The sequence below is a fragment of the Vombatus ursinus genome, unplaced genomic scaffold, assembly GCF_900497805.2.
Source record: "Vombatus ursinus unplaced genomic scaffold, bare-nosed wombat genome assembly UNPS02009173.1, whole genome shotgun sequence".
Classification (NCBI taxonomy): domain Eukaryota; kingdom Metazoa; phylum Chordata; class Mammalia; order Diprotodontia; family Vombatidae; genus Vombatus; species Vombatus ursinus.
In genome coordinates, this window is record NW_020948951.1 from 4,925,344 (window position 1) to 4,946,650 (window position 21,307).

General features: G+C 43.2%; 1 protein-coding gene across 1 annotated transcript in view; it reads right to left on the reverse strand.

The window, feature by feature from the left end:
- The window catches only part of CATSPERD (cation channel sperm associated auxiliary subunit delta), a 128,029-nt gene that overhangs the window by 16,594 nt on the left and 90,128 nt on the right, over nucleotides 1–21,307 (reverse strand). Inside the window, exons 13-17 of the mRNA XM_027851293.1 lie at nucleotides 9,954–10,067; nucleotides 8,954–9,043; nucleotides 6,540–6,598; nucleotides 1,653–1,731; nucleotides 348–400 (exon numbers count right to left, since the gene is read on the reverse strand). Of these exons, the coding sequence (XP_027707094.1) occupies nucleotides 348–400; nucleotides 1,653–1,731; nucleotides 6,540–6,598; nucleotides 8,954–9,043; nucleotides 9,954–10,067 (395 nt within the window). The remainder of the gene's footprint in view (nucleotides 1–347; nucleotides 401–1,652; nucleotides 1,732–6,539; nucleotides 6,599–8,953; nucleotides 9,044–9,953; nucleotides 10,068–21,307) is intronic.

Here is a 21,307-nt window from a genome sequence, read left to right on the forward strand (position 1 = left end):
TAGGGCTGAGATCAGACACCGTTTTCTCAGGGTGAGACTATCCCAAACTAGAAGGAGTTTCTTTGGAAGAGGATAATCAACTTTCAACAAGTAACAATCAGCCTTCCTGGGGGTCTTCCAGCAAAGGTTGGAGGATCTTTGGAAATGTTTTAGGGGGGACTTTTGTTCTGATCTGATTCAATCAATTAACAAGCATTTCTTAAGCATCTGGTAGGCACTGGGTTAGCTTCAAGGGATACAGAGCCAAAAATGCCTCTGCAATTCCTTTCAATGATTAGATTCTACTACTCTGTGATCAATTAGTTAATGAAGGAATAATCAGATAATAACAGTAAATACAAACCTACCTTCGGACTATTATCTTTTTTTTCCAGTTACAACCAATGGAAATGAGGCCTGACTATAGATGAAGAAAGATAAAGTTACTAACACACCCCTGGAAGGAACTATCCCCAGCTGCCCCTTTTGGACAATGGCAAAGATCAAAGGCTACCCACCCCATTCTGTCTTTCCTTGCCTAAAGCAATGGTTCTGAAATGGTTCCACTGAGCTTATAGGGTTCTGAAAGGTAGTTCTGTACGTTCCCTGACAAAAAGGGTCACCATGGTTTTAGATGATGATTACTCATCAGGCCCCACTCTATTATTATATTATTGTAATATTGATAATTATTGTTATACTTGGAGACAGGGTAATACAGGTAGATAGAAAGCCAGCCTTGGAACCGGGAAGAATTGATTCCAGGTCCCACTTCAGATACAAATTTGCTTTGGGACTATGGCCAGGGAATTCAGCTTTAAGATTTTTAAGTTGAATCTGGGCCGAGGTTATGTCTACACTGATGAAATCCTTGGTCCCTAATCATAGTAAATGATCATGGGGCTGATGATAATAAAAATGATAAAGATGAATACTTCCTCACCAAAAAAGAGGAAGAGGACTGATATTCTCAGAAGACATGATATACAGGTACAAAACTTATGGAAATATTTTTGGAACCAGACCTCACTTCACAAAACAACTGTAAAACCTTCATAAAACAACAGGTAGAGGCCTCCCAATTTGTCAAACATATTTGAAAGTAGTCTATCCTATGATTCCAGAGGACCCACAATAAAACATACTACCCACTTGCCGAGACAGAGAGGTGATGAACCTGACCAGAGTTCAGATTGAGAGTTTTTTTTTTAACATGGTCAATATTAGAATTAGTTTTGCTTGACTATTCATATTTGTTACAAGGATTGATCTCTCTCTCTCTCTCTCTCTCTCTCTCTCTCTCTCTCTCTCTCTCCAGCAACAGATGGACTAGCCATGATCAATATGAGTAGAGGATGCTAGACAGATATCTCTGACTGCCCAACCTCAGCAAAGCCCTGCTTTCTACTACTGGAACTTTGCTGATTCATTGGTTTTCTTTTTTTTTTTCTTTTTGGTAGTAATCAGGGTTAAGTGACTTGCCCAGGTTCACACAGCTAGTAAGTGTCTGAAGCCAGATTTGAACTCAGGTCCTCCTGACTCCAGGGCTGGTGCTGTATCTACTGTGCCATACAGCTGCCCCAATTCATTGGTTTTCCAAAGGAAAATGTGCATTTTAATCCTTAATGCAAATGAGGGAAGCAGAAGGAAGGCAATGAATGTTTCATACATACCGGAGGTTGTAAGTCAATACAGGACATTCCTCTCTCAATTAAATCCAGAGTGATGGTGGATAAACTGGGAATCTTTACGCTACAATGGAAAAGAGAGCTTTAGCTTCCGAAGTGAATGAAACCAGAGACTGTGCTTCATTGCCTTTGCCGTACCACGTTTTAGAAAGGACACTGATAAACTAGAACATTCCAAAGGGCGTGTGTGTGTGTGTGTGTGTGTGTGTTGGGGGAGGGGGACTAGGATGGTAAGGGAAATCATACTGTGTATTGTCTATGACAATTTAGCATCCGAGAGCACCCTTGTGTTTTCTAGCCCAGAGAAGAGAGGTGACTTGTCCAGAGTCACACAGCTCATTAAAGGAAGGAACTAGATTAGGCCCCAGATTTTTTATCTTCTGTAACACCATGTAAAAGGGGATCATAGAAACATGGTCCCTTTCCCCCAAGACAGTTTTAGCCTCTGTAAGTTTTATGCCCCCTCAAATACAGAGGCACAGCCCAACTTCTCTTCTTATCTCCCCCCCCCCTTTCTCATTTATTTTGAAAAGAAAGAAACCACAAGACCACTTGTTGGAGCTGATGGAATGGAGGTTACTGCTTGGCTATTGGTTAGTTGGCAGCATTTCTGGAGTCCTATTTTGCTTTCCTGAGCTCCGACTTTGTGTAAATTATTCTCACAAAATCATAGCATCTTGGAGGTGAAGAGATACCCTGTGTTTTAGCCAAACAGACCTGTTTGCTCTTCCCCAAGCAACATACCATCTTCTGTCTTGACTTTTGCACAGGCTGTCCCCTCTCATCCCCACCCCACCATGCTTTGAGGTTAGGAAAGTTGGTCTTGGCAAAAATTTAGAAGCAGTTCAAATAAATTCACCAGGCATTTAGCACAGTACATCCCATTTCAAGGCTTATGTCAAGTATCTCTTCTTCCAGGAAGCCTTTTCTGAATATCCTCTTAGTACTCTCTCTTTAAGTTACTTTACATTTATTTATAAGATCAGAAGATTATACATTTGGAGTTGGAAGAGACATAAGAGGTTTTTTAGTCCACTCATCCTATTTTTCAGATGAGGAAACTGAGTCAAATACCATTCTTGGTCACAATCTTCCTAGGTGCTCATTTCCTAAATATGCCTTTCATTTCTGAACCTGTTGCTTTTCAAAGGAAGTAGTGCTGAAAACATTACCTAAGCCCCAAGGCCTTCATTTTTCTGTGTCAGACTGGCATCTTTGGCCATGTTTCCTCAGTTCGGTACCCACCAGGATCACCAGAAGTGGGGTAGGTGAGTGGGAGGGGTTAGTCATCCTGCCTGACAAGTCTTGGAATGTTTTCTGTCCTGTCTTGGATACATTCTCAGGGAAGTCAACTGGACCACCTGCTGCCTCAGTCCCTTCAGCAGGAGGTCACCAAACGCTGCCTCTCACCTCCTCTTCTCCTGGATGCTCTCTTGACTGGCCGCAGCTCTGGATCTGTATTATCATCCCTTAGAGCCCAAACAACTGTTCCATCCTGGAGTTTGTTTCTCTCCTCTTCCGGAAGAGCTCATTTTTGTTTCCTGGCTCTAATTGTTCAGCCTTCCCTTGCCCCTCAGTGTGACATTTTCATCCTGTCCACCTTGCTGATACAAGTCAGGATTCCTCTCTGCCTGAGATTCACATAAAAGCTCCCTTTCCATTTTTTTTTTTTAAAGGAACACATCTTTCCCGATTGTCCGGAAAACGGAAACACGTTCCTCCAGTCCCTCTACTCTAAAAGATTATGGCTATAAAGCTAGGAGAGACCTCAGAGGTCATCTGGTCCAACTCTTTCATTTCACAGAAGGGTAATCGGAGCGTCACCATCACCTTGATCAGATCTCCCTAATCTGCCAACTGCGTGTACATCAGTACCCTGGATTCATCGCAGCTGTATGAAGTCTCACAACCTCATGGTGGTCAACAAATCAACAAACATTTATTGAGCACTACTATGTGCCAGGCACTGTGTGAAGCACTGGGAATGCAAATACAAGCAAAAAAGAATGCCATTCCTTGGCCTCAAGGAACTTACATTCTAATGGAGGAAGACAACACGTATGAGGAAGCTGAAAAGTGGGAAGCGTGTTGACAGAAGAAGAGAGAGAAGGTAGTGAGTAGAGAATGACATTCCAGAGAGTAATGAAGGAGAGAACATAACTGGCCAGGACACTTTCCTTTTAAGTTGGAGCTTCTGGGAGAAGCTGACCAACCAGAGGAAGGGGCCTCAGGGGCAGAGTGAAATGGGCACAGAGGTGGAACGACAGTTCAGTCTGAGAAGGCTTCTGGGGATGGTGGAGGCAGAAGTCCAGTAAGCAAGAAGAGAAACCCAGAAAAGAAAAAAGGAGTGAATATGACCAGTATGAGCGCTGTCCTTAAAAATGGAGGAACTGACCGGAGGAAGGGGCCTCAGGGGCAGAGTGATCTTCCAGGGAGAGAAGGCCATAAAAGGGGAGAAAAGAATTCAGAGAGTAAAGAGTGGAGCCCAGAGAGGAACAAAGGAATCATTCCTGGTCTCTCTTGCCCGCCCTGCCAACGTAAGTGCTGAGCATCTCCATAAGGGTGCATGATCCGTAGGAGAGGCTGCAGGGGAACATGTGGTGTCTCCTCCTTGGAACACGTGGGCCCAAAGAGGGGCTTCCAGTCTAAGAAGCAGCAGGAATATCTGGGAGGGGCACTGGCTCAAAGATCTTGGCAAGTCAAAGACTTCCATGAGTCTCAATTTCTTCACTGAGTATTTTAGGAGAAGGGATGTGCAAGTTTTACTGTGCTTGGCCGTGGTTTCACTCTACCTGTTCTGCTGTGTCTAGTTCTAGGCATTCCCTTTTAAAGCCACAGAGCAACGGGGATAGTGAATGGCCTTGGTCCTGCAGTTCCTCCAACACAGCACACCTCATGCCATCTCCATGTCTCTGCACAGGCTATCCCTCATGGTGGAAATGTTCTAGCCGCTCACCTCCAGTTCTAGACATCCATGGTTTTCTTGAAGGCTCAGCTCAAGTTCTGCCTTTGGCAGGCATCCTTTCCCAGTCCCCCAACTGCTAGAGCCTTGCTCTCTCAGGCTGCTTTCACATTCTCTGGAAATATGTTTCAGGTATCTAGATATTTACATGTTTCATCCTTGCTAGAATATATGGGCCTGAAGGGCAAGCACTGGGTTTCTCTCCCCTCCCCCACTTATTTGTATTTCCACTGCTTAGCACATAGTAAAAACTTTTAATAAATGTCTGCAGACTGACTGACTGGATTTAAGGAGTCAAGTTGAACGAACTGGAAATGTTTATCCTGGAGAGAATTTGAACATGTGGGCTGAATGACAGTGAAGAGTTAAGGATGACACCAAGTTTCTAGGCCTGGGTGGCTGGAACCCAGGTGGCACCCTATAATAGGGAAGCATCTATAAGGAATAGCTGAACACGTTATAGAATACTTATGTGGTGGAAGGCTATTGTGCTTTAAGAAATAGGAAGGGGAGGGTTTCAGAGAAACACAGGAAGACTTGTATGAACTGATGAGGCAAAGTGAAGTGAACAGAGTGAAGGAGAACAATTAATACAGTAGCAATGCTGTAAAGATGAACAACTTTGAACAAGATTGTCAGTTCCTCTTACTCATCTCCCCACCTTTTTGTGAACTAGGTTAATCCTCCCTTGGGGGTAACACTGTCTTCAGCCATTCCCTTGGTTCCTCCCCTCTGCAAGGGACAACAATATCATAAAGACAGATAGGTGATGGACGCAGAGGGCAAAATGAGGCATATGTATATGTGTATCGGACATGGTTAATAGGGGAATTTGTTTTACTTGGCTATTCATATTAGTAATGGGTTTTATTTTTCTTCCTTTCTCAATGGGTGGATGAAGGGAAGGTGCGAAGAACAGAATTCAGAACTGAAAATAAAATTGAATTAAAAAACAAAAATAGGAATAGGGAAGTTTAAAAGGGGAGGGAGTTTGGGGAAAAGTCTTGGCATAGGCTGTTCATGATGCATGTGTAATGACACATCCCTGTCTTCAGGTATGTGTAGGGCTGCCCTCTAAAAAACAGGATGAGGGGCAGCTAGGTGGAGCAGTGCATAGAGCTCTGGCCTTGGAGTCAGAAGGACCTGAGTTCAAATCTGGCCTCAGACACTTGACACTTACTAGCTGTGTGACCCAGGGGCAAATCACTTAACCTCAGTTGCCTAACCAAAAAAAAAAAAAAAAGATGAGGTTTGTTTTGCTTGACTCCAAAGGAGCAATGGGTAGAAATTTCTGAGAAGCAAATTTTGGCTTAATGTTGCTCCCCATGGTGGGAAGGGGTGCCTCCGGAGGGAGTAGATTTCTCCTCCTTAGAGTGGGATGCTGTGCTGGGGAGCAGGGTTGTCAGTCCCTCTTACTCAAAAGTGAACAAGCCTCATTCATGGACCTATTTCCCAGTTTGCTGTGGGGATTCTGAAAGGAATCCATCATTGATTCCAGTAATGTAATGGTCCATAATAAGAGGTCAGTCCCTAGGGACAGAGTCTATAATTATATGTGGCTATGTAAGTCATAAACGACAGTGTGACATTTGTCTTGTTCCAGATAACTGTCAGAAGAGGAACTCAAGTCTTCACTCACAACCATTTTGGGGGTAGCTTAGTTAAGGGGCTAGAGCTCTCCTTGGTGTCAGAAACCTAGGTCCAAGCCCCTCCTCTGTCAAACACTGGTCGCGTGACCGTGGGCAGACACTGAGCCTTTCAGTGCTTCAGGTAGCTCTCTTAGACTCTAAGTTGCCAAGCAGGGGCTACTCTGGTCAAGTGAGTTTCCTCCTTCACTGCTCCCTTCACCAAAGGCATCACAAGCCTGATCCCAAATCTACAAATACAAAAGGACTAAAGGAAAGGCATACTTGGAAATGAAGCTCTCGTGAGCCCTGCCTGAGGTATGCTGCTGCATCAGGGTGATGTTCTGTGAAAGAGAGACAAAGAGAGAAAAAGAGAGAGAACTCTGATCAGAAAGTGTTACAGACCCTTTATATATTGTACAGTATAGAGTCACAGACAAACAACAAATCACTAAACATTTACTAAGTGCCCACTATGTGCGGAGTCTGAAATGACTGAAAATGACTGAACAACAAATGTGCCAGGCACCGTGCTAAGCACTGGGGATACAAAAAGAGACGAGAGCTAGTCCCTGCTCTCGAGGAGTTTACAAACTAATGGGGGAGACAACATGCAAACTAACATACACAAAGCAAGCTACATACAGGATAAATAGGCAGCAATTAATTAATAGAAGGCAAGCACTGGGATTTAAGAGGGGTTGGGGGAATCTTCCTGTAGAAGGTGGGACTTTAGTTGTGATTTAAAGGAAGCCAGGGAGGACAGCAGAGGAGAGAGATCATTCCTGGGATGGGATCCGGCCAGATAAAATGTCAAGAGAGGGAGTATATTGTTTGTGGAACAGCCAGGAGGCCGGTGTCACTGGATCAAAGAATATGTATATGTATGTGGTGGAGAAAGGTATAAGAGGACTAAAAAGGTATTAGGAGTCTGTGACTGTCCAACAGAGCATTTTGTATTTGACCCTGGAGGCAACAGGGAGTCACTGGAGTTTACTGAGTGCGGCAGGGGTGACATGATTGGCCCTGCATTTTAGGAAAACTACTTCAGCAGCTGAATGAGGATGGAGAGGCTTGAGGCAGGCATACCCACTGTTGCAATAGTCCAGGTGTGAGGTGTTGAGAGCCTGCACTTGAGAGCTGACACTGTCAGAGGGGAGAAGGGGAACATATGAAAGATGTTGTGAAGGTAAAAATTGACAGGCCTTGGCACCACCTTGGATATGGGGGTTGGGATGGTGAAAGATAGTGGAGAATCCAGGATGGTTCCTAAATTGATGGCCCGGGAGGATGGTAGGAGTGAGGAAGGGGTAAGAGGAAAGATAATGAGTTCTGTTTTGGACATACAGAGTTTAAGATGTTTACAGGACAGAGTTATATAGTACGTAGTTACAGACATAGAGTTACATAGTGTATACTATAGAGTTACAGGCATGGAGTTATCTAGTATATAGTACAGGGTTACATACACTTCATATAAAATGTTACATGCCCATAAGCTGGCCATTGACAGGTTCAGCTAAGACCTCTCTGTCGAGGTGCTCCGATAAGAACTCTCATCAGAGTCAAGTCAACAATTTAAAATCATTTCTTAAATGTCAATGTCCACTGTGCTATGAGAGAGGTTGTGGGGATACATACATTCTGCTGGAGGGAGTGCCACAAACACCTACATGAGTCAATACATCCTCATATACAATGTTGTCAAGAGGGACAGAACTCTAACAATTGGGAATGGTCAGGGAAGGCTTCATGCAGGAAGTGTAATACGTGGTGTGAAGAAAGTTAGGAATTACAAGAGACAAAACTGGGGATGCTCTATCTTACAGGGCAGGAGGGCACAGGGCACAGCCTATGCAAAGGCACAGAGATGGGAGATTGAATGATGTGTATGGAAAGGAACTAGTAGGCCAGGTTAACTACAACAGAGATAGTATTTTAGGGAGTAACAGGAAACAAGACTGGAAAGGTTGGTAGTAGACATATTGCAGGTTGAAGATTTTGCATTGAGGTTTGCTGTGAGTTTAGAACGAGACATTTGTAAAGCACTGTGCAAACCTTCGAGCAGTATACAAGAGTGAGCTGTTGTTACTGCAGTCTACTCCGATGTCCTGCCTTCTCATAGGCAGCCCCGGTGGCTGAGCAGATGCCTTGGAAGGACCTCCCCGACTGTGCTGCTGATAGACCTATTGTTTAGGGACGCAGCTGGCTAAATGCAGAACAGTTGGCTTTCTGGGGGAATGGACTTTTAGCCATATAGAACAATATGCAAAGAGTACCTCCCAAACACATGAAGGGGCCCTAATGGGTGTTAGTGAAAGGAGTGCCTGTTGATAAAAATTCTGAATCCCAGAGGGAAAATTCCATTAAACCCAACCTTTATATGAGTGACTACTAATTATTTGTTGTTGTTGCTGTGGTTCAGTCTTTTTTCAGTTGTGTCTAACTCTCCACAACCCCATTTGGGGTGTTCTTGGCAGAGATACTGGACTATCTCAGCTCATTTTTCAGATGAGGAAACTGAAACAAATAGAGTTAAGTGACTTGCCCAGGGTCACCCAGATAGTAAGTGTCTGAGGCCAGATTTGAACTCAGGGTCTTCCTAATTCTAGGCCCAGCACTCCACCAACTGTGCCACCTAGTTGCCCATTTTCTAATTATAGCTGGGTTTATAATACCATTATGGGAAGTCAGCTTACTATTGTAAATTTTGTGTTTCCTTCAAAGGTGTAGCCATCTTCATACATTTTTACTTGGAATCCAAGAGAATGAGGGTTACTGACGGTTACCTTTGGAAAAAGAACAGAAAACAAAAAACAACATACTGTGTAAAACAAATGGACATAAAGAACATCACTTAGGTAAGAAGGATCTTCCTTCATCAGAGTGTATGTCGGTTCATAACTCTCTTCTCTGATCTCTCTTATTTACCTACTAGGGCCTGTCAGGTCCCTAAGGCTATTAATGCATCCCATTGGAGACGAATTACAAAAGCCCCAAGGACTTCTCCACCCCTGGGACCTCTGAGGGTTTTTCTATGTTTTCCTGATAACTCTACAGCTCCACAAGATGAAGCACTGGTAGTGATCCAGTGTGACCTTCCTGCCAGGTTGGCAGTGAGTCAGGTCTGGCCAGCAGGTATTGGGAATGGCTGTGCAGGAGCAAGGTCTGAGCTGAGGCCTGGTGAAGGGGCATGGGGGCTGAGGCTGGCTATAGGTTGAAGGCAGGCAGTGCTTCTGTCAAAACAGGCCCGTGGAGAAATGGAGATGGGATAGGGGAAGTTTAAGGGGAATGGTTGAAGAACAAGAGGTTAGGAGCTTTTCTGATACAAGAAATAAAGACAAGATGGAATCCAGCAGGGCATTTTATGTTTGTTATCTTTTGGGGAAGTAAAATAAGGCTTCCTAGTGTGCTGAAGCCTGCCCAGAACCAACCTGTCTGGTCCAGTTCTAGGCCTGATCACCTGGGGGCAACAGGAAATAGTGCATGCCCCTAACCGGGCAGTAACTTCTTCAAGGGATGAAGAAACTAATTTAGTGGTTTGGAGTTCTAGGCCTGGTAATCCTTCAGTAAGAATGCCAGGGAACTCCAGGGCTGCTAGAGAGAGGCAACACAGAAATCCATTTGAGGGTGCTGGGCTAAGAAAGGGAGGTGCTGGTGTTAGAAACATTCATTCTACAAAAAAGACAATATACTTACTATTGGGATTGGTAATTGAGATGGCTGAGGCACCAGCTGAGCAGATAATTCCAAAGTTTCACCCATATCTAGGACATGCATTTTTTTATCAAAATCTCCATGCAAAATTTCTGCCTATTTAGAAATGTAATCATAACACCGAAAAGGAGAGATTTGGTAAGTAAAAAAGAAAAATGAATGAAATCCTTTTCATCTTCCAAAGCTTAGTTCACATGCCACCTGCCCCCACCCATGAAGTTTGCACATGAGCCTTTAGGTGAAAAGGTGGTTTTCCCACCCCAAATGGGATCCACTTTATCTGGATCTATCTCTTTTACTCCCTTACCATATTCCCCCTACTATGTAATAATAATAGCTAATAATTATAGGTACCATTTCAATAGCTCTTTGAAGATTGTAAAATGCTTCCATGTTATTCATGGAATTTCATTTGATTCTCACCTGGGGGGTGGGGAGAGCTGATGCTATTATTCTCATTTTGCAGATGAGCAAAGTGAGACTAAAGACTAAAAAGGTAAAACAAATTGAACCAGTGTCACACAGTCAGCAAGTATCTGAGGCAGGATTTGAATGCAGGTATTCCTGATTCCAAGTCTCATATTCTATCTGCTGCAGCACTTAGCTGCCATATTATATTTATTAATGCATGTCCGAGCCTTCTTACTAGGTTGTGAGCTCCTTGAAGCCTGGGACAATGACCTATTTCATCTTTGAATTCTTGAGTATAATTAGTGATAACTTCAATGTTTGTTGAATTTAAAAAAAAAATCAAAGTATTCAGCTCCACTTCTCCATCTCTGGACTTTTCTACCTTCTCCCTTCTTTCCTCTCAACCTGGACATGCCACCACACTATGGCACTCTCTTCTGACTGGTGAACCCTGGCTTGTACCACCATTTCATGAGACTCTCAGTTCATCTTAGCTCTACTACTCACTGTCTGGAATTTTCTACCTGTACCCCAGAAGTCTAGTCCTACCCTCCTCCATTGTTCCCCCTCCCTTTACTGTTTCCTTTGATGTGTTGACTTCATCCATTAGAATAGAAACTCCTTGAAAGCAGAAACTCCTTTTTTGTTTTTGTATCTGTGTCCCCAGTGTAAGGGCCTAAGAAGTGCTTTCTTTATCCATCTATCTTAAGATGAAAGATCACATAGGCAAGCAAGAAGAGAGGATCTCTTCCTTCCTCTCATGACCATACAATTTCTCCAACTGGAAGGATCTGGGCTTTAGGAAAGAGCCCAACACATAGCAGTTCTCTGGATTCCACTGGTTCCTAAGAGTAAAAACTCTTAGCACAAGATGTGACTATACAAAACAGAGATAGTCATTTCAGGATGTGGAACTGGCCACCAAATTGAGACCATTTGCTGTGACCTTTCTCCTTTGCCATTCTCTACATCTCTCAAAGCCCTTTGACATCGTTCTTCAATTTCTCTCCTTGACTCTAGTTTCTGATGAAGAGGAGACCCTACTTGCTAAGGCCAACCCCTTTACATGTACTTTGATCTACTCTGTGACATCTTTTCTGGAAGATTGCCCTTTCAATCCTTGCTCATTTTTCTTTAATCTTGTGTTTATTCCCCCTGTATGTTCTTGGGCTTACAAATTGGCTCAAGTGTCCCTCATTTAAAAGAAAAAAAAAGCCGTACCATACTCTACTACTACTTGCCCTTCCCCCCCACCCCCAAGCTATCATCCTGCATCTTTCCTCCCTTTCACAATCAACACTCAGGCGAAAAAAAAAAAAAACCAAACCAAACCTGTTTATTCTCTTTTGTATTTCCTTTCATCTCACTTTTCAGCTCTGGGTAATCTGGCTTCTGACCTTACCTTTCTAGGAAAGCCTGTTCTCTCTATAAGCCTAGTTCGGGCCTTCCTCATCTCTTGCCTGGGCTATTGCATAGCCTCCTAATGTTTCACCTCACTCCAATCCCTCCTCTACTTGTCTGCCAAAGTGATTTTTGTAAAGTACAGGTTTACAATATAAAGCACAATGAGTTCCAGTGGCTCCCTATAACTTCCAGGATCAGATAGAAATTCTTCTGTTTAGCATCTAAAGCCCTTCATAGCATGGCCCCTTACTACAGTTCTAATTTTCTTACATTTCGTTTACCGCTGTGCACTCTATTATTCAACACACTGGCCTACTTGCATTTTCTCGAACAAACACTCCACTGCCATCTCCATGTCTTTGAACTGGTTGTCCTCATGCCTAGTGTGCCCTGCCCCTCTCACTTCTACCTCTTGGTTTCTCTGGCTTTTTTCAAGACTCAGCTCAAAGCTTACCTCCTGTAGCAGGCCCTTCTAGGTCCCCTCTCTTCCCACCGCTTGTTGGTAATTTCTCCCCTTTCATACTACCACCTACCTATTCTCTGTACATATCTTGTATGTACCTAGCTATTGACATATTTTTCTCTCCAATCAGAATGTCTTGAAGACACTGTTTTTACCTTTCTATGTATCCTTCATACTTATCAGAGTATGAGGACATGATATGAACTTCATAAATAAATGCTTATTGACTGCCTGACTAATCACCAAATCTTATGGTTGTTTCTCAGTTGTCATCCTTCCTTCCTTCTCCTCCAGGGTTTTCATGACACTCTTCTCTACTGGTTCTTCTGCCTGTCTGACTGATCCTTCTCAGTTTCCTTTGCTGCATCATCATGCATTTTCCACCTTCTAAATGTTGATTGACCCTGTCTGTTCTGAGCACTCTTCTATTCTTTCTTTACATTCTCTCGGTGACCTCATCAGCTCTCAAGGATGTAATAATTATTTCTACATAGACTACTTTCAGATCTATATATCTGGCCCTAGTCTCAAGGTCAGGGCCCTATCATCAAATGCTTATTGGATTTTTCAAACTAGATGCCCCATAGGCATCTCAAACTCAACATTCCCAAAAGAAAACTCATCATCTTTTGCTCTAAAACCCACCACTCTTAACTTCTCTATTTCTGTTGAGGGTATCAATCAAATAATTAGTAAACATTTATTAAGTGCCTACTATGTGCCAGGCACTGTGCTAAGTGCTGGGGATACAAAAAGAGGCAAAAGACAGTTCCTGCCCTCAAGGAGCTCACAATCTAATGGGGAGACAATACGAAAACAAACATGCATAAAGCAAACTATATACAGGATAAACAGGATGTAATTAACAGAGAGAAGGCATTGGAATTAAGAGGAGTTAGAGGAAGCTTCCTGTAGAAGGTGGGGTTTTATTTGGGACTTACAGGATGCCAAGAAAGCCAGTAGTCAGAGTAGAGTAGGGAGAGTATTGCCGTCATGGGGGACAGTCAGAGAGAATGATTCGAGTTGAGAAGTGTCATGGAGTGTCATTTTTTGGGGGCAGGCTAGGCAATGAGGTTAAGTGACTTACCCAGAGTCACACAGCTACCAAGTGTTATGTGTCTGAGGCCGCATTTGAACTCAGGTCCTTCTGAATCCAGGGCTGGTGCTCTATTCAGTGAGCCGCCTACCTGCCCCCAAGTGTCATGTTTGTGGAACAGCCAGGAGCTAGTGTCAATGGATCGGAGTACGAGTTTGGGGAGTAAGGTAGGAGGAGCCTTGGTTACAAAGGGCTTTGAATGCCAAACAGAGTCATTTTATATTTAGTCCTGGAGGCAACAGGGAAGTACTGGAGTTTATTGAGTAAGGAACTGATGGTGCTCAGACCTGTGCTTTAAGACAATCACTTTAGTGTTTGAATGGAGGATGGATTGGCACCAGAGGGAGACTTGGGGCAGGCAGAACCATCAGCAGCTATTGCAATATAATCCAGGCCTGCTCTTGAGGGAGGCAGTATCAGAGGAGCAAAGGGAGCCTATATGAGACATGTTGCAAAGGTGATATTGACAGGATTTAGCAACATACTGGAAATTGGGCAGGGGGTGGGGGGTGGGGAGGTGAGAGGGACTGTGAAGTCTAGTCTGTGAGCCTGAGGGGCAGGGAGAGTGGTGGTACTGCACTGTAACAGGGAAGGTGTGGGGGTGGGAAGGTTTTAGAGGTAAAGATAATGAGTTCCTGAATTGCATTCCCAGTTCTTTGAGACCACAATGGCAGCTTCAATACTATTTTAATAAGGCACTGAGGGTGCAGGGGCAAACAGTGCAAAAGGGAGGTGGGGCACAGAGGCAGACTGTCTCGTGGGGACAGAAATGGGGACAGGGAGAGACAGAAACTCCTGTAACCATGGATTAGAGTTGGGAGCAATGGGCAGCACGGACCCATACGAAGATAGAAGAGAGCTCAGGTGAAAGGGGTTTGGGTAGAGGATAGACTAACTCTCATCTGTGCCACCTGGAGGTTAGTTCATTAACATATCCTCATTATCTCAAAGTTATCAGCAACATTTGGTGTTCTGCTGGTCTTACTGTGGATGTAAGGAGCTTATATGAGGCTTACATAGCATAATGCTATTATAAGACCAAAAGGCTTCCCTTTACTTAGTACATAGCCTCAGGATGTGATTTTTAGTTAATATATGATACAGTTTGTAAATTATGCTCCTTTGATCCATGGGACAGCCAGCAAGTGATGTCCAGGTTACCCTTCGCAATCTTATTTCCTGCTATTGTTACTTTATGCCGACTACTTACAAACTTACTAACTAGAGGGGGTCTGAACACGATGCGATTTTAACACAGTTCCCTTTTGGATCTGTTGAGTTTAAGACCTCTCATGGACATCCAGTTTGAGATGTCTGAAGGGCAATTAGAGATGTGAGGTGAGAGGTCAGCAGAGAATTTCCTGAAGGGTAGGTAGATTTGAGAATCATCAGTTTAGAGCTGGTAATTAAATCTACGGGAGCTGATGAGATCACCAAGTAAATTAGTATAGAGGGAGAAGAGAAAAGGACAGAACCCTGAGAGACACCTACAGTTTAAAGGGGGTGATCTGGAAGAGGATCCAGCAAAGGAACAGGGAAGGAGTGGTCTGAGAGATAAGAAGAGAACCAGGAACCTAGAGAGAAGAGAGTATCAAGGAAGAGAGAGTGATCAGTAGTGTCAAAGGCTGTAAAGGTCAAGAAGAATGAGGATGAGAAAAGGTTATTGGATTTGGCAACTAAGAGATCATCAGTAACGTTGGAGAGAGCAGTGTCAGTGGAATGATGAGGTCAGAAGCCAGGTTGTAAGGGGTTAAGAAGAGAGTGAAAGTGGAGGCACCCACCGATTGTGGAGGAACTTTGTGAGTTTACCTACAAAGGGCAGAAGTGATGTAGGATGATAGCTGGTGAAGATGGAAGGATCAAGTGAAAGTTCTTTCAGGATAAAGGATATACGGGCATGTTATTAGGCAGGAGAGAATGAATCAGTAAAGAGGGAGAGGTTGAAGAGGAATGACAGTAAGAGGATGAGAGAGGGAGCAATCAATCTATGGGAGGAGGCAGTCATCCAAGTTTATAATTTCAGAGTCACCCTTACCTGTTCACTCTTCCTCACCCCATATATCCAACCAGTTGCCAGATCTTGTCTGCACTTCTATTATCTTTCACATCGATCTTTTTTTCACTACTGACATGACCATTCCTTTATTTAGTCTCTCATCAGCTCCTATCTGAACTCTTATAGTCACCTTCTTAGTTGATCTCCTCACCCCAAGTCTCCCCCCACTGCTGTCCTTACTGCAAGTCTCTGTCCAATGGAGTTTCTTAAAGTATACGTCTGATCATGTCATTCCTCTACTCAGTAAATTCCTTATAACCTCTAGGATCAAATATAAACTCTAGCACTGGGCATTTCAAGCCCTCCACAACCTGGCCCCAACCTCCCTTTCCAGATTATTATGCATTATCTGCAGCCTCCTCCCCACCTTCTACTTCATCCTACTTACTGTGCCACTCCACTGGCTACCTTACAGTTCTTCATACACAATACTTCACTCATCTCCATCACCTCTGTGCCTTTAAACTGGTTATCCCCCGTGCCTCCTGACCTCTGCCTCTTAGATGCCATATTTTCTTCAAGGCTTAGCTTGGATGCCACCTCCTACATGAAGCCTTTCTTTCCCATTCATCCAAAGCTGTTAGTGCCCCTCCCCCCTCCCCTAAAGAAATTTTGTATTTATTGTGTATCTGTTTTTATATATTGTATATGCCCTCATTATCTCTCCCCCACTCCATTAGGTTGTAAGCTCCTTAAGGGCAGCAATGGTTTTCCTTTGTTCTCTGTATCCTCCCAGTACCTAGAACCAATGAATGCTTGTTGATTGAGTGGTGACTCTCTAGTGCAGAGGTATACTGCAAGTCCTAATATACCACAGATTCTGGGGTGAAATGGAGGGTAGTCAATTTGCATTTGTAATTTATGTAAATGTAAATTTACATTTGTTGTTCTTGAGTAGTTTCAGTCCTGTCCCACTCCTCATGACCCCATTTGGGGTTTTCTTGGCAGAGATTTCCTTCTCCAGCTCATTTTGCAGATGAGGAAACTGAGGCAAACAGGGTTAAGTGACTTGCCCAGGATCACACAGCTAGTGAGGCCACCCACATTTGAACTCAGGAAGAGGAGTCTGATTCCAGGACCAACACTCTATCTACTGCACCACCTAGCTCCCCTTAAAAATGTAAATCTCTATTTATATTTTCTCTTTTCTTAAAGTATAAAGTAGATACCTAAAGTCATCTGAGTAAGCCATTACATTACAAACTCTAATTGGATTGGGTTTACTCTCCCCTCTCCACTAACAGAAAGAAACAGGTAATACAAGATAACAAATAGTAGAATGGTAAAATTTTAGAGGGAACTTTAAAGATCATTTAGTCCATCTTCTCTCTACACGTAGGAATCTTTTCTTCTCTCTTAAAGATGGTCATCCAGCCCAAGCCTGAACATTTACAGTGATGGAAAACTTATTACCTTTCAAGTGTATTCCACTGTTCTAACAGTTCCACTGTTGAACAACTCACATTTAAAAAAAAAATTCTTCCTTATATTCAGTCAATTGGTCAGTAAATAAACATTAATTAAGTATCTACTATGTGCTAGGTACTGTGGTAAGTGCTAGGGGCATACAAAGAAAGGCTAAAAAAAGTCCCTGCCTTGGAGTCCTTGACAGGAGTTCACTGTTTAATAAGGGAGATCACACGCAAATAACCATGTGCAAACAAAATAAATACAGGTTGAACTGGAGATAATCCAGAGGGAAAACACTAAAATGAAGAGAGATCAGGAGTGGTTTCCTTTGGAAGGTGAGATTTTATTTGCCAAAGAAGCCAGGAGGTAGAGATGAGGGAAAGTGTTTCATGCATGGGGCACAGACAGTAAAAATACCTGGAACCAAGAGATGGAGTGCACAATGTCTTTCTTGTTTGAGAAAGAGCAAGGAGGCAGTGCCACAGGCTCAAAGTGTGTGTGTGTGTGTGTGTGTGTGTGTGTGTGTGTGTGTGCGCGCACGTGTGTGTGTGTGTGTGTGTGTGTGTGCGTGTGTAGTGTAAGGTTTAATAAGTTTGGAAAGGTATAGAAGGGAGGCTAAATTATAAAGGATTATGAATGCCAAACAGAAGATTTTTGTATTTGATCCTGGAGGTGCCAGGGAGCTGATGGGGTATGGGCCCAAGCTGAGATCTTTGCCCCTTACTCCAAAATAATTTGGGTCCCATTTGTGTGAGAGGGGAATGACAGGGTACCGGCTCTGGAAACCCCCTCCTCGAACTCCTTGAATTTCCCAACTTGGTCAAGTCTCCTGTGTTTGCTTGAGGCAGCGACCCTTTCCAGTTAATTTACTGCCCTTTCACGGTCTGCACCTGGCCCCACCCTAGACCTCCACTCCTTGTTCCTATCTAGACCCCAGTCTCCCTTGGCCATGTGATCCAGGTCCCTGGCATTCCTGGTCCTTCTCTGTTACCTCCCAGTCACCTCAGACTACTTGGCCACTCTTAGAGCCCTCCCGCAGTCTTTCTGTATACACGATCCATCTTGGCTGCCATTAATAAGAGTCTAGCCCGGTACTCAGATTCTTAAAATCTGGCCAATGACTCTGATTCAATCTGGCCCACTGGCATTAGTGATACAAATGTTCAGATTCCTTAAGAGTCTGGCCAATGTGGCAGATTTTTAATAAACCTTGTCTTTGGCTGAAAGAAGGCTTGGGTTGAATTCATTTGGGCAGGACCTGCATGTTACTATTTTGGGGTCCCAGCACTTCTCAACCTCAACAATTGCTGTGTGGCACTCCACTAAAGCCTGAGGAAAGAAGCACAGGATACAGGCCAGTTTTGTCCCCGCAAAAGTCACTTGGGGCAGATACTCAGGTTGGTGAAGCATTAATGGCAATTCAATGTGTGAGGAAGCTGAGATCCAGCCCCCAGGAAAACCAGCATTAGAGGGAAGAGAATCAGAAAGTGAGCAATAGGGGAAAATGAAGAAAAAAGATTGAAATTACCAGAGATCTCAGGAAGAAGAAAATTCATAGGCTTTGCACATAAGCAGATAAATCGACAGAGAAAACATTGACAGCAGAAGGAAATACGGTTTCCAGATCTAATAAACCAATTCAAGCATCTACGAATAAATAATGCAAACCAAAAGAAAATGATCTATCACTTGATAGAGAACCCTGAGGAGAACATGAAATCACAACACACTATTTCTGAGTGATTTAAAAAAGAAATGAGAATTATGAGAATAGAACTTATGGTTTGCATAGCAAAAATAATCAGCAGAATAGAAAAACTTGAATCGGCAATGATAAGTCTCACCAAAGAAACAAAAGAGAGAACAATTGATTGGGAATGCAAAAACACAAAAGGACAATGTAGAAGAAGAGGAGCTAAAAACAATAATGTTAAAAGAAGATATGCTCTCTATGCAAGCAAAAATACTGATTTTGAAGACAGACAACCTAAGGATAGGTCTTTCAGAAGAACACGACGGCAAAAATGTGTAACACCACATTACTGGAAATAATAGAAGAGAACAGCCCAAAACTTCTGAACATAGAAAATGAAATTCCAATTGAAAGAATTCATAGATCACTTCCAGAAGGAAAAAAAAAACCAAGGCTGAAAAATCCTGTACATATAGTGGTTAAATTTAATAATTCGATTCAGAAACAACAAATTCTGCAAACAATCAAGAGAAAGACTTTCAATACAAAGAAAAGGAAATTTAAATAACAGAAGACTATTCAATACCTATCACAAAATGCTAGGAGGGAATGGAAAAATGTGTTCTGAAGAACACATTGGAGCTTAGGTTGCAGCTCAGAGTGACTTACCTTGCAAATCTGAGCTTAACCATAAATGAAAAAAAAAAAAAAGGATGTTCACTAATAAAGATGTATTTGAAACATTCTTAGAAAGAAAACCAGAACTGAAGAGACCATTTGCTTCTTGAACACTCCAGACAACAGAAATGCAGGAGGTGTAAATGAATGTAGCAGCCAAGGCCAGCAACAGCATCAGAATAATAGCAGAGAGACCAGTCAGAGACTTATAAATGTGCACAAAGAGCAAGGGTCAAGATAGAAGTCAGTTGGAGGTAACATTAGAGACAGATAGAGGATATTACAGATGGAACCTAATGACATCCTGCCTGCAGATGAATCAATGATTTTTTTGTGGGGTAGAGAAACGGGGAGGGGAATAGGGAGACAAAGGGGAGAGTTTGATGTACTTAGATCAAACCGAAGGCTAGCAACGAGGAGGAGATGAGCCTTGTGCTCTCTTACTCTAAGAGCTCTGGACAGTTTTCAGTTATAACCTGTGCGGTTTTCAGACTTTTGTTGCTGTTGTTGTTGTTGCTGTTCATGGTTGTCAGACAGCTCTCCTTGACTTGTCTTCTAGGTCAGTTGTTTTTGATATAGTTCTTAAATTTTCTTCTGTTTTTTTTTCAATCTTTTAGTTGTGTTTTAATATGTCTTGTTGTCTTATTAAGTGGTTGTTTTCTGCCTTGCTCATTCTAATCTTCACGGTATTCAATTCTTAGGTGACGTTCTCTAGTGTCAATTTTCTTTTCCATTCTTTCTTTCCTAGATTTTCTATCCTATATCTCTTGTTTCGTTTCTTCCAGGTACTCCTGAAGTCCTTGTGGCCAGGACTTGTTTTTCTCTGAAGCTTGCCTGGACTTGTGCAGTCACTATCCTCCTTGGAATTTACCTCATGGTATTTAGAGGTTTCCTTGTTTCACTCATCTCATCCACCTCAGCATCTAGGTTGTGCCCTAAGTTTGGGTAAAGCTCACAAAATGGTGTGGGCTGGACCTGCCCAGTCCTGAGAATAGTGGTTTAGACTAGGCCTCTCCTTCAAGGGACTGGGGTTGGGGTGGGGTTGCTCTAATATTGGGTTCTTCCTGGGAATTCTCTCTTGTTGTAGGGTTCATGGACCTCCCCCTTCCATAGGCTTTCTCTGGGTTTCCACTTCCCTCTCCTGCTGGGCTCAGAGGCTAGTCTCATCGGTGCTAGGTTCCTATCACAGGCTTAGAGAACTGATCAGGCTGGATTTTGCCCAAGGCCTTTTTCTGGCAACTGGACAGTAGTATCATGACTCATAGAACACCTTTAGACTGTTCTCTCTGATTGGACTCCTGAATCCTAGGACTTTAGGGAAGACTGGGGTTGGGGTTGGGAGCTTCTAGAGTCAGGCAGGGAATGCTGAACCTGACTGAAACTTCCACAGTCTGCCTGCACTCTGCCCTCTGCTCTCTGCACTCAACCTACCCTAGCTTATCTATCCCAGAGTTGCTGCAGGACTCCAGGGGTCCCCCTGTGGATTCCTAAGTTGTGCCAGGGAGTCTAGAGGTAATTCTCTTTAATACCTATCCAGAGTGGGGCATTTGCAGGGGATTTGGGCTCCTTTGCATCCTACCACATCATTTTACCACAGTCCCCATAAATACCTTTTGAAAATCTGTATTGGCTGGTGAGTTCTCTCTTCTTCTGAATGTCAAACCACTCTCTATTTTCTGCTCATTGAAATTGTTTGTTTTTGTCTCCCAGATTTGATGATCAAGAATTCCCTATCCTTTCTGGGCTGACTCCCCCCAAAGGATTTTAGCTTTTCTTCTGAATTCTTTGAAATCTGTTGTGCTAAAATCAGTAAGCATTTATTAAGCACCAAGATACTGTGCTTGGCACCAGGAAAACAGAGACAAAAATGGAACAGTCCCTGCCTGTCAGGAAGTATAAGATATATATCTAAAAGCAAACCAAAGGTCATTTGCAGATGAGGTTCTAGCAGCTCTGGGGATGAGGAAGTACCTGAGAGTAAGAGGTGGCACTTGATCTGGGCTTTGCAGAAAACAAAGAGTCCTAACAGTCAGAGATGAGCAAACAGGCCATTCCAGGCATGGTGGGCTGTCTGTAAATGTACAGACATGAAAGATGGAATGAAGCACAGAAAGCAGGCCAGGTT